General features: G+C 36.3%; 1 protein-coding gene across 2 annotated transcripts in view; it reads left to right on the forward strand.

The window, feature by feature from the left end:
* The window catches only part of PRKCE (protein kinase C epsilon), a 282503-nt gene that overhangs the window by 166376 nt on the left and 97140 nt on the right, over positions 1-18987 (forward strand). For both annotated transcript variants that reach the window (XM_050314608.1, XM_050314607.1), the window contains exons 3-10: positions 4628-4787; positions 5919-5953; positions 7359-7444; positions 9924-10056; positions 12796-12938; positions 14113-14209; positions 15861-16075; positions 17272-17445. In XM_050314608.1, the coding sequence (XP_050170565.1) occupies positions 4628-4787; positions 5919-5953; positions 7359-7444; positions 9924-10056; positions 12796-12938; positions 14113-14209; positions 15861-16075; positions 17272-17445 (1043 nt within the window). The remainder of the gene's footprint in view (positions 1-4627; positions 4788-5918; positions 5954-7358; positions 7445-9923; positions 10057-12795; positions 12939-14112; positions 14210-15860; positions 16076-17271; positions 17446-18987) is intronic.

Below are 18987 nucleotides of genomic sequence, written 5' to 3' on the forward strand. Positions count from 1 at the left end.
GCTTTAAATGTAGTTCCAGACAGTTCATTTAAGCCTCCATTTTGCAAGTATTTATGAGTTTTTCTGCAGTTTTCCATGCCAGATATTTCTGACTTCTATAACACTTCCCTTAGAGCCTAGAGTTAAGCCTGCAAGTCTTTTGAGTCTTTGAAATTGTAGGCATTATGTTTGTATGTACATATAAATACATAAAAGCAATTATATACTATTGTTTTTTCAAATAACTAAGAGTTACACTTGGCTGCAATGAAAAGAAGTAGTGGCATTACTTGGAATGGTTTTGAGACAAAATTAGTTCTAAATTTTCCAGTTTTCAAGTACCATCATATAAAGCCTGAACTCAATGTACTCCATTGACAGCATTCTCCATGAACACTTGGAAATTATCATAATTTCTTACTCCATCTACTGAAAATTAAAGAAATGTATTTAAAATGGATAAACTGAATAATATAGAGGACAGAATGACTTAAAATCAAAACAGGGAACAGAATGTACATTACATAAAGAAACAGCCTTTACTGAGGTAACGATAGTCCTTTGTGATTATTTAGTAAAAATACTGAAAAGAAGTTGTTTGTGTTGAAAGTCACTTATAGACTATGACAAATCCACTTAATTTTAACTCCTCTGCTAAGAATAGAAATGCCCTGCACAGTGTGCAGTATCCTAATGGTATTTTCTAGAATCTATTATATACCACTGTAAGGCCTTTTCTCTTTAAAATATGTTTAAAAGGCTGTTTTTGTTTGGAATGCTAATATTTTCTAAAGTATATCTTGAAAACATTAGTTGGTGGTATCACACAGGTGTTGGGGATTTTCCCAAGTACTCCCTGCTTTCTGGTAGCGTTTACTAATCTTTGCTTTCCTGCTTGTAAACAATGAGAAAAGTTTGAGGAGAGCAGTGTAGCTCCCTTTCTAAGTAGACGTCTTCAGAAAGTTAAATGAGCAGGAGTGGTGTGGCTGTTCACTATAAAATAAATGGATTTTAATTTAAATATAGAGTATTGTTAGTTCTGCTAGAAATAAGTGGTTCACAAGCCTGGATGTGAGCCGGCACAGATGTGATCATATGCTTCTGAGTCACCTGGGACAGTTACTGCCTGGTTCTGTGCCTGTGGCCCACAACAGCAGCATGAATCATAGAATTGTTAAGGTTGGAAAAGACCTTTGAGATCATCAAGTCCAACTGTTAGCCCAGCACCAACATGTTCAGCACCAAACCATGTCCTTACGTGCCATATGCACACGTTTTTTGAACACTTCCAGGGGTGGTGACTCAACGACTTCCCAGGCAGCCTGTTCAAATGCCTAATCACCCTTTCAGTAAAGAATTTTTCCTAATATCCAGTGTAAAATTGTGCAAGGCATGGCAGTGGAGGACTCTTGAGGACTCTGGAAAAGCAATGTTTATGTGCTTTTCCTGGGTAGCAATGAACAAACCTGCTGAACTTAGTGCTAACTGAATGTAAAACTCATGGTGAGTTAATTTCTCCTGTGACTTGCTCTACTGTGATAAAAGGCTGATGGCCACTTGTCCTGTGATCAGTCATGCACTGTAATGTCAGATGCTTGTTTAGCCTGGAGAACATGAGCCTGAGAGGATACCTTACTGCTCCCTACAACTACCTGAAAGGAGGTTGTAGTGGTATGGGGGTTGATCTCTTCTCCCAAATAACAAGTGATAGAACAAGAGGAAATGACATCAAGTTGTGTCAGGGGAGGTGTAGGTTGGAAAAATTTCTTCACAAAAAGGGTAGTCAAGCATTAGAATAGGCTGCATAAGGAAGTGGTGGAGTCACCATCCCTGGAGATATTTAAAAGATGTGTAGATATGGCACTCAGAGCCATGGTTTAGTGGTGGACCTGGCAGTGCTGGGTTAATGGTTGAACTCAGTGATCTTTGAGTTCTTTTCCAGTCGTAACAATTCCATGATTCTATCATTCTGTACTCCAAGTCTTCTAAATGAGTAATACTGCCAACTGATGAGCTGGGGAGTCTCTGCAGGCTGTAATGAGAGGTGTGGTGGAGGCAGAGTCACTGCTCTTCAACGTGCAGTTGATCTGTGCATTTCGACTCTGAAGGGGAGCACAGGGCATGGGATTTGGCCGGTGCTAGTCTTTAGTGATGAAAGGGGAATAGCAGGCTGACTGTCTGCTATTCCCTTTGGGGGAATGGCTCCAGCATTATCCAAGACCAAGAAAACTGCATTTCCCTGAGCTGTTAAAGGATCCTTCACATACACGGAGATACTTTTTGTGTGGAAGTGATGTTGATAATTGAGGCCTGCCATTTAATCTGATAATTTCAGATGTATGGCTTTTACCTGTTTTCAGATCAATGTGTTTCTGAGAGTGACTTTTTTTTTTTAAACTGTAAGTATTAGAAGTGCAAAAGGAGTGTCATTAAAGTATTAAATATAGAACTGGAAGTAATGCAGTAAAATCAGTTGTAAGACTCTGTTGGTAGAAACCAAACCAAACCAAACAAACAAAAAAACCTGAGTGTCATGATACTGTGTTTATGTAGCCAAAACAAGATCAGGATTTTACATGCTCTGTGAGATTACAGGTACTTTATCTGTGAAGATTTGCAATTAGGATGAAAAAAGGAGAAAAATGGTATTGTAGACTGATTATCATGTCAAGAGTGAACTGTGCACTGTCAGAACATCTTGTTCCTTTCATATGAGCAGTTAACTTCTTGGGAACCTTTCCAGAAGAGTTGGATTTAACTTTCTCACATCCTGGCCATGCATACTTTAGCAAATTCTACAATCTGAATGATAACCAAAAGAACAGTTCTGAGTTAATACAGAGTTATTTCCTAAAATATTAGCTTTTAAAAGATTTCCAGCAGCTTTACCACGTCAATCTTTGGTGGGATTTCCAGCTACTTGTTCATGTGTTCTTTGAGGAAGGCAATCTTTCTCTTGAGGAGCTGTGATATTTATTAAACATCAGAGTTTTGCTTAATATTTAAAAATAAACATAACTGACAACATAAAAATAAGTATCATTGGTAACTATTTGGTATTTCTTATCTCTTTATCTACAGGTAATGTAGAACCCTTGCTTTTTGATTGTTCTTCAGCATAAATAAAAGGGGTAGCTTTGTGAATGAGTCAGGGTTTATTTACTGAGAGTTCACTTTAGAATAGAAAAGTAATGCCATTCTGGCCATCCCACAGGTGGAAATCTTAGGATGAAAACCCACTCTGAGTATGAAGTTTTTGTAAGACGTGTTTGGAGCTTAGGCTCTTTAGTGTATAAATGAATTTGCTGGTGTCATGGGGTTTAGCCCTTTCTCTGCAGTGCAAGACATTGATCTTGATTTGTTCATCTGTGCTCTGTATTTTCCCAGTATATCCATCCTTAATTGGCTTAATTTAAGATCATATTCTAGAAATTCCTAAATCAATACCTTTTAATTTTACAAGCCTCAAAAATAGGATTTATTTCAGTATTTGTAAAAGAATTTGAAACCTTTATAGATTGAGTTGTTCTCTGAATTTTCTATGTGCTATTATTAAGTACTGTTCTGTTACTTGGACAGCTCAGCCATGCACAGAAAAGCTTGCAACAGACCAAAGTTGGTATTTTTAGGCCATTGTAGTGATTCATGGTAGCTGAAATTCAAAGAATGACAAGTGTTAACTACAGGTCAAAGAGTTATGTGCACTGAAGTAGTGAGTGCATAGATTCAGTTGGCAATGAATGACTGAATATGGTGCCCTCCAAATCTGATGTGCTACTTTGCCAAGACATGAGTGGCTCAGGGAATGTTTGTAAAATCTTTCATTAACAACTGTGTAGTATTCTTCATTGCTAATTCATCCTCAGCTCTTACTTAATGCATTCAGAATACTATGGCACTCTTAGTGGTACTCTTCAAAATAAAACTTTAGGGGAGAAGACCCAGTGCACTCTGAAGATTTTTTTTCCAAGTGTTTCCATTCTGAGATATATCAACTTCATTTTGTACTTCCTCTACCATTAGATCTCATATACAATTAGAACAGGACTTGGTTGACAGGAACGACTTCCTTCCCTGGAACATTTGACATGGATTAGTATCAAAGTGGATTATTAGAGCCTGAAGTTCAGATCATAATCAGGAATTCTACTAGTCAGTTCTGGATGGAATTTTTTGTTCTGCTTGATAGTATGTAGTTGTACTCAGGTTTCTTGCACTTGTGTCAGCACTTTCTGAGTGTACAGGGACCAGGGAATGTTGAGATCTTTTTTTTTCCCTGGAGATCAAACGAGATGAAAGCATGAGCTGTTTGAAGAATCTAACTGTGTAATTACTGTTAAGAGGTTGTCAGAGTGCTTAATAGTGATAAAGTGTAGATTTACTCCCAGCTCGGCATGAGTTTACAGATAAAGGTTTAGAAGAAATAGAAGTCCACCTAGTGAGCTGTGGCAACCTTTGCCCTTTAGTGATTGTTGCTAAAAATGAAAAAAAAAAAAAAATTACCTGCTACTTAACAAAATTATCTTGCACTGCTAGTTAGAGGGGATTATTTTTATTTTTGGAGAGTATCTAATTATGCATTGCATTTGAGCTTCCCCATACTTGTGTGTGACACAGCCAGCCCTTATTGTTTTTTCCTCTGTTTCAGCACCCAAAGACAATGAAGAGCGTGTGTTCCGGGAACGTATGCGCCCCAGGAAGCGCCAGGGCGCGGTGCGACGCAGAGTACATCAGGTTAATGGGCACAAGTTTATGGCCACCTATCTTAGACAACCGACATACTGTTCGCACTGCAGAGATTTTATATGGTACGAAGCGGCTTTGACTTCGCTTTCTTTGCAACTTTGATTTGGGGAGCTAACATACCTTCCTGTTTTGCTGAAGGAAAAGTGGCAGAGGATAGTAGTTCTTTTCTTCTTTGTTGTGACATTAAGCTGTCATCAGTTTTCCAGGTGATAATAGAAGACTGTTAAACGTCCATCACATATGTTGGAGTTCACTGTATTTGTGTTCTTTCTCCTCTGAGCTACAAAGTTCCATATTTCCCTATCTACTGCACACTAAAAATTCTAGGTAGACAGCCAGTATAGTATTATGTCGATGCCTAATGTAGATTTAGACCTAAAATTAGATCTTCACATTTTGTGAAGATGACAGAATTCTTAATTATATGCTTAAGTAACATCATCTTCCTCCTAGGAAATGCCAAGCTCATGTACATCCTACTGAAGTTAATGGAATATGGGAATATTAGACTTCTAATGATTTGGGTGCTCAGTATTACAATTTACATCAAGAACTCCCTTTTAGTAATTATTTACATTAGTTTTGAGTACACGCAATTTTCAGATAGGGAAAAGTGGTGGAGACATTGTTTTCAGTTATTTTTCAGAAAATCTTGATGTTTTCCAAAGTGATCTAGAGGTACTGATTTATACATAAGGTCTGATGTGATCTATAATTAGTATTTCTTAGAAGTGTGTAATGAATCAGTCTTTCTTAACGTAAAACAATGTGAATTGTGCCTGAACTCAACTAAATTCCTCTAAAAAGTGTCTGGAGGTTAGGCTTTTTGATAGCTAAGGTGTTTTCAAGCAATAATGCTGAGAAATGGAATCTTCTGTCTATTTACAGAACTGCTTGATGACAATTTACAGTTTTATTCCCTTTCCATGTTCCCTGGCCTGTGTTTCACTACAGTAAATGTGTCTTTAGTTCTGACTCTATTCACAGCCTGTCATCCTACCTGTTACCTCTTAGCTGCTAAAATGTCATTCCTACTTTGAACTGATATCAGTCTAGGCATGCAGTTATCAGGTGATTGGTTATGAGAAGCTATTCTTTAAACCTGTGCATGTCCAGTGAAGAGAGGAGAAAGATCCATTCATTTTAAGAAAATATTTGCTCTTCATTTTCTAAAGCACTGCTTTATTTTTCAGGGGTGTAATAGGAAAACAGGGATACCAATGTCAAGGTAAGAGAAAATCGATGGGGGGAGAATTTAAATATATTTCTTATGTTGTAATGTATCAGTACTAAGATATTTTTATAAGCTATCATATATTTCCAATGCCAAGAATTTAACACATGATGATCAGAATAAGTTTGTCTCGACAAATTCACAATGCTTACACCAAGTCACAGTAAAATTTTTCAAAATCGTTAGTCTCAGGCATCATATAGGAAAGTAGGGGCTCAGCTAACAGCCCTGAACATCAGATCCTAGATATCTCTTAATGCATATTCATCTAAGGGAACATATCTGCAGATGGTGGCTTCTACATTTTTCAAGTCTTGCGTTTTAAAATTGTGAGTCCTTTATTCTGCTTAAGATTCTTTGTTTAAAAATTCCAGGTAATTTCAAAGACTGTAATTAAATAGATGAGATAATTATAGAGGTCATCGTTAGAGAAGGTTATAGCAAAGCCTGCAGAAGTGCTTAATTTTCAACTCACATTTTTCAACTCAATTTCTTGTACTCTTAGTTTTTTATGCAATCACCTCTTGGGATGATATTTTACTATTCTTTCTCATCTAACAAGTAGAAACAATCAAGTTAGTGATGATTTTTCAGTTACAAAAGGGTTGATGGAATCTCATTGTAACTAAATAAATGCAATTTTTTTTTATAGTTTTACATGGTAGAATAAGAATTACTGTATTAACACATGGTGGTGATACCTTGACTTCTGATTTTTTTGTTTTCTTACAACAATGACCAAAACCGGAGAAAGTGAAATACATTTCTTCACAATGAGGTCTTTTACTTTAGTTAATGACCTTGAATTCTACAACATGATAGACCTTGTAATTGTTAATCTTATCTGTCAAATCTGCAAATGTTATTCATTGATTAAATAATCAGATGTATATTGACAAAGCATTTTTGTCTCCTGAAACCTTTTACTGTTATCAACTTATGATAATGTGTTACAGAAAGAATGTTTGACTTTTTTTTTTTTCTGTTCTTTTGACTTGTTCAGTGAGTTATCTTTATGTCTGTTTTCCCCTGGAAGCTCTCTATACAGGAATTCTGCCATTGTGTCTCATATAATGTGGAGATTGTGGACTTTATCAGATGTATAAATAAACAGCATATTTAAAAATTGAGAAAAATTGTGGATAATAGTTCAGAATTAATTTATAGTTTTATAGACTGAGATTTTGGGAGATATGCTTCAGTTATCTTAGAATTCTTTGGTCTCTTGAAAGTCCATTATCTTCTGCCTTTGTAAACCAACTTATTTCATAGGACTCACCAAGTCACCATCAGTCACTTGCACACTTTCAAGTCCCAGTGTTTCTAGTCTTCTTAAATCAGTCTTTCAAATTATTCTTCATGAAATCTAATTCTTTCATCTGTTTTTTTTTCTTTCTAGTTTGCACTTGTGTAGTCCACAAGAGATGCCATGAACTTATAATAACAAAGTGTGCTGGCTTAAAAAAACAGGAAACTCATGATGAGGTAAATGTTTATAAAATAATTTTTCTAGATAAAACTCTGTCTTTCATCTGTTCGAAGTAGTGTCATCTCCTCTGTTTAATCAATAAATGGTACAGTCTTTTTTTGTGCCTTTCTGGTCATCTTGTGGTGTAGCATTTACTTTGGAATAACAGATTGCTATCACAGTTTCATATATGTGGGAATTACCATACAGCAATTTATTTCTAAGTAGTATACTTTCTATAACATCTGAATGCTTGAAGTCTCAGAGAGCTCTTTCCTGTTCTTTTCATTTTTAACATGCTCCATTTCTGAGTTTAAGTAAGTTTTTCTTGTTTTAATTTGAAAGAAGCAAGCTGGGATCCTTTACTCTCTTAGCTGCATTTGGTGTGGCTGAGTCATTAACAGCTGATAGGACAGGCACCGTGCTTGTGTATTTTGCATCAGTGTAAAAAACTGCCCAGAATTTGCTTGCAAAGTTTTGTCTCAACAAAGGCTGCATCCAAGCTGTCAAAATGTAGAGCAAAGACCATCCATGTGTTGAAGAAGGCCTGTGGATGTTACATAAGGGAGTAGTGATAACACAAGATACTTTGTAGCTGAGAGGTTTTCCAGCATAGTTACTTCCCATCTCAAGCAAGTTTTTTTTTTATTAATGGAATTAATATGATGTTTGCTTTATGTTATCATGCATTTAAATAAATGAAGACATCACCTGAAAATTAAATCAGTTGCCTTCAGAACTGTACTGTCAGGGAGGTTAATATATCTGCAGCTACCTGAAAGGAGTGTCAGTCTCTTTTCCCAAGTAACAAATGACAGGACAAGAGGAAATAATTGCCTCAAGTTGCACCAGGGAAGGCTTAGATTAGATAAATTAGATCAGTTTCTTAATGGAAAGGTTTTTGAAGCATTGGAACAGACTGCCCAGGGAAGTGGTGGAGCCACTATCCCTGGAAGCCTTCAGAAAACCTGTAGATACGGCACTTGAGGACATGGTTTAATGGTAAACATAGTGATGGACTAGGTTGACAGTTGGACTTGTTGATCTTAAAGGTCTTTTCCAACCTTAACGATTCTATGTTTCCATTATCTGCCAACAGCACATTCAGCTTTGGATCAGAGGATAAAACAAAGGAATCATTCTCAAAGGAACTTAATTTGAATTAGAGATCTCTCTCAGCTAAGGTGGCCCTTCTAAGCTAGGTTAGGAAATCAGTGTTATTTTCTGTGGACAGTGATACACCAGGGAGCAATGTGGCTGCTGTAGTGTTCAGCTCCCTTATACTCCTCAGCTTTGGGGAGTCTGAGTTGATAGGGTGCAGGTGGGCAAGTGTAGTTACAGGGTTTTTAGGTAGTTTTAGCCCTCAATTGTAAACAGTGAATGCTTTATCTTATACAGAAGCTTTTCTTTTGTGTTTCAACAGAAAAGCAAATGAATGCTCACTGTCCTCTTCTGTTTTGTTCAACATCAAGGGCTCGATGTCTTTCACCATTGAAATTGGGGAGGTAGTCTTTGGGTGATCACAGCTCCTTGGCCACACAGAAGAAGTACATTTCTTAATTTTGTTTATTAAAAACCTACATTCACATGAAATCAGTTGTATGCAACAGAGCAGTTTTAATCCTTTCTTTCAACTTTGATATAAGTTTGAGTGAGGCACTAACTGATCTCATTCTTCCTGTGCAATTCATTACCATTTTCCTTCCTGGAAGCATTCTTTAATATCTGGTTCACAACCAGTATTTTACATGTGAAATGTGATCATGTGCATGTGATTGTGATAAAGGACTGTGTTTGGCTAGTGCTGGTTTTGCTTAGTACTCATGGGAAGATACAAAACGTTGCTTAGGTTTATATTCCCAGGCTCCAGACTGGTGGAGACTTGCATACTTTGCTGATATAATGCTCTCATTGTTTAAAAGGGGTACTAGATCACTGGAGAAAAGCCAGCGGTAATAGGAAAGGGAAGGAAAAACATAAAAATAAATCTCCTGCTACGCAATGGTCACTATTAAAACTTATCAATGACGTCCTTTAATTAGTAAGTAATCATACCTTGGAGTCCCTGAACACAGCAATCTATCATTGTCATTATCATAATCTAAAGAAGAGTAGGATATGAAAAGGTAAAGGGTTCATGATATATTTCTCTTTCTTAGTCCTGTAGAAGTTCAGCCTCCTGCTCCTAAAACAATTGGGAGTGACTTCCTTGCTTTCCACATTAAGAGATCTTTCCTGATAGCTGTGTATTTGTTGTTCCCAGAAGTACTAGGAAGTAGACTCTTTATCTCTTGGACAACAACAACCCTTCCCCCTCTAAAGTAGTGAGAACAGCTTTGGAGTTGGAGTATATTTAATGCAATGGTCATCATCTGAGCACAGACCTATTTGATCTTATTTGAATTCTGTGTGATTTCAAAACATAATAGGGCCTTGGCATACATTGATTGCAAAGAAATTAATGAGAACTAAATATGCTGTGCTCTCCTTTCTCAGCAAGTGGGATCCCAGCGTTTCAGTGTCAACATGCCTCACAAGTTCAGCATTCACAATTACAAAGTGCCCACCTTCTGTGACCACTGTGGTTCATTGCTCTGGGGTCTTTTGAGACAAGGTTTACAATGCAAAGGTAAGGCACCACTTCAGAGCTTTTCTTTTTCTTTGTGAAGTAACTTGTAGACTTGGAAAGACTTCAAGATTTCTGTCTTTGCCAAAATGTATAGAAATGAATAGAAAGTAAGTGTAGGGAATCGCCATCATGGTTAGAAAATGGTCCTTTACCAACACCAGTCAGTGACATTTTGCACTCACTGCCGTGTAGGTTTATTGCCATATAGGATGTTAGAAGTTGACAGAAAATAAGGAGCATGAGAATTTACATCCCTACAGATTATGTGCCTTTTGTGTTTTCAGGTTGTTAAACTTTTTAAACATCATTATTCCAACTACTATTCCCTTTAATATCATCTTCAAAAATTGCTATTATATATTAGCTAGACTAGGTAGAACCAGTCCTGTGTGCCCATATCCAGATTATGAGGTATTCTGTCCAGCTAAATCATCCTTTTTGATGGTCTGCCTAGCCCCTCTATTCCAGAAAATAAAGGATTCATTACATTCTGCATCTTAAGGACAACTACGTACTCTGTACAGTAACTGTATGGGAAATAAGTCTGGCAGGTGCATTCATGTCATTTTAGCTCTCAAAAATGTTTGGTTCTATATCTGTTTGTTTAGAACTGATCTGTGTGTTCCAAAGGGGGGGAGAAAACAGTACAAACAGTTGCAAAGGAAAGTAGTGTTTTAGAAATAGTGAATAAAATACTTCAGTTACTGGGTTGAAGGGAGTAATGTCATGAAGATTGTCAGATTCTTAGAAAGAAGTGCCTAGTGGAATTATAAGCATTTTTGTTTCGATACACTGTACAAATGGATAGGTCCATCTTCATAAATACGAAAATCATGTTATGTACACTTCTCAGCAGCAGAAACATGAAGTCACATATATGCATAAACATGTTATCTATTAAATATATCCTTTGCATTTAAGATGAGACATAATTATAGGTGAAGGTCAGACCTAATGTTTCATGTCACAAATTGCTGAGCAGCAAGGGAAAGAAGAAATTTCTTCCATAGCAAAGTTATGCACAGTGAGTGTGTTCTGAAGTTCACATCTTCCCTTATGATTCTATCTAGTGACCAGTGATTAAATATTAGGCTCTAAATACTATTACTTTGCTGCTATTGAAAATTTGCACAACTGCTAGCTTAATTATTGTGAAGATCAGTGAAGATTTTTCAATTAAACCAGGTGTTTTGTCTTTTCTTTTTTTTTTTTTTTAGCCTGAGCTGTAGTATCTCTCCACCTAATCTGTGAATATATGAGTTCGCTTTCATATTCTACTTCAAGTACCATAATGGTTCATTTACTCTTAACTGTAAAAAATAATGTTATTTCTCATATGTATGCATTTACTGTGTAGCAGATGCATAGAAAAATAGTGCTATGTTGCTTTTTTCTTGTTCATAAAATTATTGCTTAGAAAAATGCATTTTTTTCTTCATGAAATGTAGAACAGCTGAGCTGAAAATGTCATTTTCTCTGTGCTTGCTTTTCTCTCTTTAACAAGTAGTGAGTGACTCCCTTCTTCAGAGATGTACTTGCTTACCCATTGTGGTTATTAACACCATGAAAAGTGTGTAAGAGAGGTTTATTCTTCTTCTGTTTGTTTTTTTTTTTCCACCAGTCACTCCTTTGCATTCTATTACAAAATATGTTCATAAAGTTGGACTGTACAAAATTTTCCTCCTTGCCTTATTCCAAGCAGTTTAGTTCCTCATTGTCCACTCTTCTGGATCCTAGGTCAGATGTTTTACTTGCCACTGAGGTTTCCTCACTGCATATACATTTACTGTAAATACCATGTTTAGCAATTCCTTTTGCTCCTGTGAGCTGATACATATTTAAGGAGGAAAGGCAGTGGCTTTCTGAAGCACAATATTACTGCCAGATGCAGTGCCTGGGTGTAGTCCCAGAGGCAAATGTGTTTTTTTCTTTAGGGCTTGTACAGTGAAAGGATCATTGATGAAAAATATAGTGAAATACAACTTCATAAATACATAATTTTTCTTTGTTTTCTCTGAAAAGTAATGAAGTGACTAATTTGAGCAATTGGATGTTAATCTAGCATTTAATTACACTTGCAGTTTTACCACAAGAGGGCACTGAAGTCTCAGATAAAATATGTCACCTGCTCCTAACAACACCATGCTCCACGAGTTTCAGTGGAATTGTGGTTCTTGCCCCTGCCCCATAACCTGGAAGAAATGTAACTTTTTTCCCCTCTTACTAGTGTGTTAGTCTCAGGAGATTTAAGAGAAAGAACCTAGTAACTGGACTGCCATCTAAAGAAAGTGGGTGTGCAACACTTTTATTAAAACTTGAAGCATATTGGTTTTATGATTGCCTGCATTAGGAGTTAATCTACTTCAGTAGAGTAGAGAAAGAGGGAATAATACATATGGATCTCTAATGTTGTGCTCTTGGTAGAGGACTGTTAAAATCCAAGCTCTGAAGGACTTTCCTTGAAATTCTATTTAAGAATTACATGATCATTAGATACTTTCATTTGTTCCTGTGTCTGTTCTGGGTATTGGGTGAAAACACTATTCTATGTTATCATACCAGAATGATAACCAGGTTAATAACTTTATATTAGCTTTGAAGTGTACCTTCAAATCCAACTAAGTGTTTTCCTACTGAGATTGTATTTATTGGAAAAAGTTCTTGGTAGGTCCAATAAGGTCTGATTTAGGTAAGATGCATGCCAAGGTAGTATTTAGTTTACTTTACATCTCATTACAGTTTGCAAGATGAATGTACATCGACGCTGTGAAACAAATGTGGCACCAAACTGTGGAGTGGATGCTAGAGGCATAGCTAAAGTTCTTGCAGATCTTGGAGTCACTCCAGATAAGATCACTAATAGTGGGCAGAGGAGGAAAAAGGTAATTTTACTATGGATTATCAGAAAAAAAAATGAGATAAGTATGACTGTATTGTAACTTTATTAGGTGGAGTTCAATCCCACTGAACTGACTTGCACAATTTTTTTTTTTTTAAATCAGTACAGATATAAGACTTTGGCTTTTGTTTTATAAGTGCAAATCATCTATTCTGAACTTTGATATGAAATTTATTTTGACCTACTGCAATGCTGCAAACCTGGAGTCTGTAAAGAACTGGAAGAATTTCCCCTATTTAATTTGGGGAAGGAGATCTGACAGAGAAAGAGTGTATGACACAACATTTCATAAAAACATAAATGCCTGTTTGGCTCAGAATTGGCATTGGATAATTGACTGGGAGACAGATCTACTCCATAGTACTGTAAATGCTGATAAATGAGCAATGTGCTGATTCTTATGAAGAGGAGCTGTTTGCCAGATGACAGTTCCACAGTTATCTTCACTATTATAGGCTATTTTAGAAGTAAAAAGCATAGGTCACCCCAAGTACATCCAAAGCCAATGGAGTTATACTAGACTGATGATATGTATCCTGGATCAGAATGAACCCATGCTTTGTATCTCTGTATGATTGTGACAACACAGACACATTGCTCTCTCTTACAGAAATAGGCAATTTTAACCATAATTTCTTTAAACACTGACATGTGCTTCTGTTCATTTTCCTACCTATTGCACACTGGGATTCCATGTGCACTGTTTAAAATGTTACAGAAACGTGGGAAACTCAAGAATAAATCAACTGATCTGACATTCCTGGGCAAAGCTGTTGTCGTGTTGTTACTTCATGAGTTAGTTTGCAGTGCTTGCTGATACTTGTTGTAGTTAAACGTATTTATGGGATAGATTTGAATACAGACTCGTGGTGGCTATTCAAAACTTTCCCACTCACTGGATATGTTTGCTGCATTTATTTCATCTTAAGAACCTGTATTTCTTTCAATTACCTGTTCTTTCTGTGTTTATATTATGGTCTCCTTTTGATGTGATGCCATCTACAGTATGGCTGAGGTTCTACTAGTAAGAATCCATAGGGCTAGAACACTTTCAAATTGAATCATACTTCCACTTATGAATTAAAGTTGTTGAATTAAATTTCCTTCTGGCATGGGAAGATCTCACAGCTGAGTACTCCTTTTGGAATTGTTCTTAGCTAATTGCAGGTGCAGAGACTCAACCACCAGTTCCAGGAAGTGCATCATCAGAAGAAGATAGGTCGAAGTCAGCACCAACATCTCCATGTGACCAAGGTCAAACATATCTTTTTATTTCCTAACTGACATGTTTTGTCACACATTTTCCTTCTTTATGAGGGGTAAAACCTGTGAGCCCCAGCTTCTGTAGAACCAAATCAGTGAAGTAGTTACCACCATAAATTGAAGCACTTAGAGTTTTGAACTGCAAAAACTTTTCTAAAAGACCTGTTTCTCATTTCACTTAAATCTGTGAAATAAAGTGGCTTTTAAAGGGAAAATTATAAAACAGGCATCTTAAAATATTGTTAAGTTTACTAAGTGGGTCCTTGTCAACAAAAATACCTTTATGGAAGGTGGTTATATAATCTGTTGTAAGAGTGAGAATATTTTAAACATTAACACAGGACTTGAGAGAACCTTTATTTATCTGAAAATCCTATGTCTGTTAATAAGTTTTTGAGATAAAATTGACTCCTAGTAATTCCATGTTGAACATCTGTGACAATAAAAACTTCCATCGAGATAGGCTATGCTACCGTGTCCATGTGGTCTCTAGAGGCCTCATAAAACCATGTTTCTTTTCAGTGCTTTTTTTTAATAGATAGATTTGGACAAAAATATTTTAATCTTCACTGATACTGGCTATTTTATTCAGCTGAACAGCTGATTGACAGAGTGTGTATGTAGTAGCACTTTTTGAGTCTGATTTATTTGTTTTTTTAAAAAATCAGAAGTCTGTAAGGTATCTTATGTACCATCACGTATGTAATCGGACAAATGAAAAATCTTTGCATCAAGACATAGGAAGACAGATATTTTTGTGTCAAATTCTTTGAAAGTTGTTTACAGTTGAGAAATTTCCCAGCCTTATTTTAAGGAAGACATTTCCAAACCTCTGTTGTAATTAAGGACTGTAAACCTCTGCATCCAGAACTGATTTAAATTTGTCAACCTTTTGGTTTCACAGAAATTGTTCTGATTAAATAATAATTTTTAAAATATCTGATGTTTTGCTGTCAGAATCTGTCTAAGTTCTCTCTTAAATTTCACTTTTTTAGTTGTCCAGTAAAGTTGCTTCCAAGGCCATCAGGCATAAGTAACATGCAAAGCTTGGGACAGACCTCAAGGTCCATTAGTCACCAAGACTCACTGTATTTGACACTGAGAAACCTTCAGAACCATTGAGATCCACACAATTGCTGCTTGAAGCAGCACTAGGAATGGTCAAATACTTTATTGGCAGGCATCTGATAACAGCTGGAGCTGAATAAGATGCTCCATTCATGTTGACTTCAAGGACTGGGACACCCAACTATCCTTTGAACTTTTGAAGACACAGCTCTAAAGTACTTAAGCAGGAAGATGAGTAAGTGCTGCAGGAAGATAGAGATATTCAAAACAAAGTACTTCTCTGTGGTACAGGAACACCCAGAGTCACTAAAACAACTATTTGGCTACTATTCTGACTTATCTTTCAAGTTTTGGATATGTCATTCTCTTAGGTTCATTTTAAAAGGCCACCCTTCCTGTTAGAGCAGAGGTTTGGCTGATTACTGTAAGGTGGAGAAGCAGTTTGCTAAATATGTATTCTTAACCATAGCTCTTAAACACAGCATTCAGAGATGATGAATGTCCCTTCCCACACTGATACAGACTAACACAGGCTGTTTTTCTGATGGTTGTTTAACTGCTCACATTTCAACAGAAATCAAGGAGCTGGAAAACAACATAAGGAAAGCATTATCATTTGACAATCGGGGAGAGGAACACAGAGCGACAGCTACGACGTCAACAGACAACCAGCTTAACAAACCTGGGGAGAATGGTGAAAATGGGGAGGTCAATAAAGCCCAGGGAAAGCGAATAGGCCTCGAAGAGTTCAACTTCATCAAAGTATTAGGGAAAGGCAGCTTTGGCAAGGTGGGTAGCTTTTTTCTTTTATTTTTTTTGTTTGAGACTGGTGTGCAGGAGGTTTTTGACTGTGTTGCTTTGGAAGTGTTCAGAAAGTGCTTCACCCAACAGATCAGAAATATCAGCCACCTAATGAGCTGACATTTTCTGTGCTTTAACTCGCTTAGCTCACCAGGGTCAAGCCTTTTGAAATGAAGTGTCAATGTTCCATTATTTCAGGATACTAGTAATGAAGACATACATACAGTTACATACATACTGTTCAACTAAATTTCTTTTAGTCAAGCAGGAAAAATCAGCTCAGTAATAATGCTATCGAGTTACTTCACTTTCTAGATAATACCCAGTTCAAGTTTACTTATTTCACAGAACAGTTTGTGTGCTTGTTTTTCCTCAGCGGGTGTGTTCAGTGCTGGAGGAAGCAGAACTGAAGCGTTTCCACTCCGATATGACAAGGGCTTAGACGGCTGCCCAAAATACCACATGAGCAGCAAAGATGTAACTCACCAGATACATTCCCACAGTAGAGAATTGTTGGAGATTGCAATTGCTTTATTTACAGGTCTTATAGATTTTCTTTTCACACTGCTCTGTACTGTGGAATCAAAGAGGAGGACTGAAATGGGAGTCTGTTTCAGAAGTACACTCTTCCTTCCTTGATATACGGGAACTGCAGATGCAAGGGAACAGGGCTGAAGCAGTTCTTTTGTCTCCCTGTTTTCTAATCCTTTCTGTGAAGATTACCCTGGCTCCAAGCCAGAACTGACCTTAAAGAGAATATAGGGCCCAAGCTTTAAACAATAGTAGTAGTTAAAAATCAACAACTTGAAAGCAGCTGGAATGGTAACTTTGGATTGTATACTAAGTTCATCAGACTCAAATCTCACAAACAAAAGTGAGAGATAAAAGTGGGAAATAAATTTCTGTTCTATATCAACTTCCTTCCTTGTTTACTTTTTGAGACTTCGCTAATAGGTACTTATTAAGATAATTAACAAAATAGATACCTTCTCTTTCATATTAAAAGAATTCCAGAGGTATATTTTTCTAAAATTACAATACTGTACTTTTTATTTTATAAACTGCAGCTTTGTTCAGGAAAGCATGTAATTGTCTTAAAATTTCCAGTGCAGTTAAGCTCATATGCAACCCTGCATTTATGCCATCTGTTGTTCATATGTAAACAGAATTTCTCTTTCTTTTAGGTAATGTTAGCTGAGCTAAAAGGTAAAGATGAAGTATACGCAGTGAAAGTCTTGAAGAAAGATGTCATACTTCAAGATGATGACGTAGACTGTACAATGACAGAAAAGAGAATTCTTGCGTTAGCACGGAAACATCCATATTTAACACAACTTTACTGCTGCTTCCAGACAAAGGTAAGCTACGTGAGCCTTTTACCAGTTTGTGCCCAAGGAACAGTATTCACTATTAGCAGACTGAAAGACAACAACATAAAAAGGACAGCAATATTCTGAAAATATTTCTGTTAAGTTTTTGGCATTTCAGTAGTATTGTACAGGAGTACTGGCTGCTGTTAAGTAGCGTAAGTACTATTACCATGTAGGTACCAGGAGATGGCAGTAAATGAGTTAAAAAATAATAAAGCCACATGCATAAAATACACAAAAATTACTAAGGAGCCATTTTCTGTGTTTCTTTGGTACATTAGTAGGGTGCATCATTTATTGAATTAAGTACAAACGTTTTTAACATCCAGTATTTGGTGTAGAAATTGTAAAACAATCTTGTTAGAAATGGAGTTATGGCAGAACTCATTTTTTCAGTTTTCTTGTGCTGTGTAGTATAAAAAAATGTTCAAAAAAGAAAGGAAATGGGTATAACTCTTATCAAGTTCCTATAGTGTTAAAGCCATGTGTGTGCTTGAGGAGCAAGAAGGAAGGCAGAGAGAGCTGATAATGAGAGCCTGTTACCATAGTGTGTTCCTTGTTGGTAATTTTTTATACAGAATTCCTCTTCATAGCATGTTTTGGATTTGCTGCTTATATAAAAGTGAACGTTTGGATGGTGTAGCTCAGTCTGTATCCAGTCAGTCTAAGTGCTTGAAACCTGTTGTGTTTGCAGAATATTTCTGGTTTCTTTTTTTAGTTTCTTGTTTCTCTCTTGTCATTCAGCTGAGCTGAATTTGAAACTAGGTGATCTTTAACGTCTCTTCCAACCAAAAGCATTCTATGTTTTTATGAAGTAAAAATGCCATTTATTTCAATGGAATAAATTTTTGACCTATAAGGAATAGGTTTAGATATTTGTGTGTTTTAAATGAAACACTTGAAAAGCAATCAACTTCCTTGAAACTTGTGGGGTTGGTGTTTTATTTTTTTTCAGTAAGACATTGCATTTGGGTATTTGAGTCAATTTAATGAAAAGATTAAATGAATAATTAAATTATTATGTTGAACAAAATTAAGAGTTGCTAATAGAGTGTGTGAGTGTATGTGTGTGCACTTGTAAATACCTATATATTCACATAATGTGAATTCACATACACGTGTAACCAAAACTGTGTATGTCACAAGTAAGCAATTGTAAGAGTTATGTGTGTAGAATTACAGAAAAGCTGTGACTAAAAGATCTAGCAGGATTGTCAGGAAAGATAAATAAGGCAGTGGGAAAACCATTGAAAAGCAGCTAGTAGGATCAAGATTATAATGGTTCAAATACGGAAATAGCAAACATTTAATATGTTTATACAGTTCTTAAAATAGTGAAATTGCATTAGCATTTTATAGGCTTTGAAGTTGACACAAAAAACAGTGGCCCAGGAAGGTGTGTATACAATTTATGTCTGTGGAGAATGTTTCATGCATTCAGTCTTTTATTATATGTGTGAACATACTCTTAAATTGTTCTAGTGTATTATTCTTAGGTTTGTAACTAGAACTAAGCATATTATTTCAGAT

This window comes from Myiozetetes cayanensis, unplaced genomic scaffold, assembly GCF_022539395.1.
Source record: "Myiozetetes cayanensis isolate MyiCay16 unplaced genomic scaffold, myiCay2020 scf2-11, whole genome shotgun sequence".
Classification (NCBI taxonomy): Eukaryota; Metazoa; Chordata; class Aves; order Passeriformes; family Tyrannidae; genus Myiozetetes; species Myiozetetes cayanensis.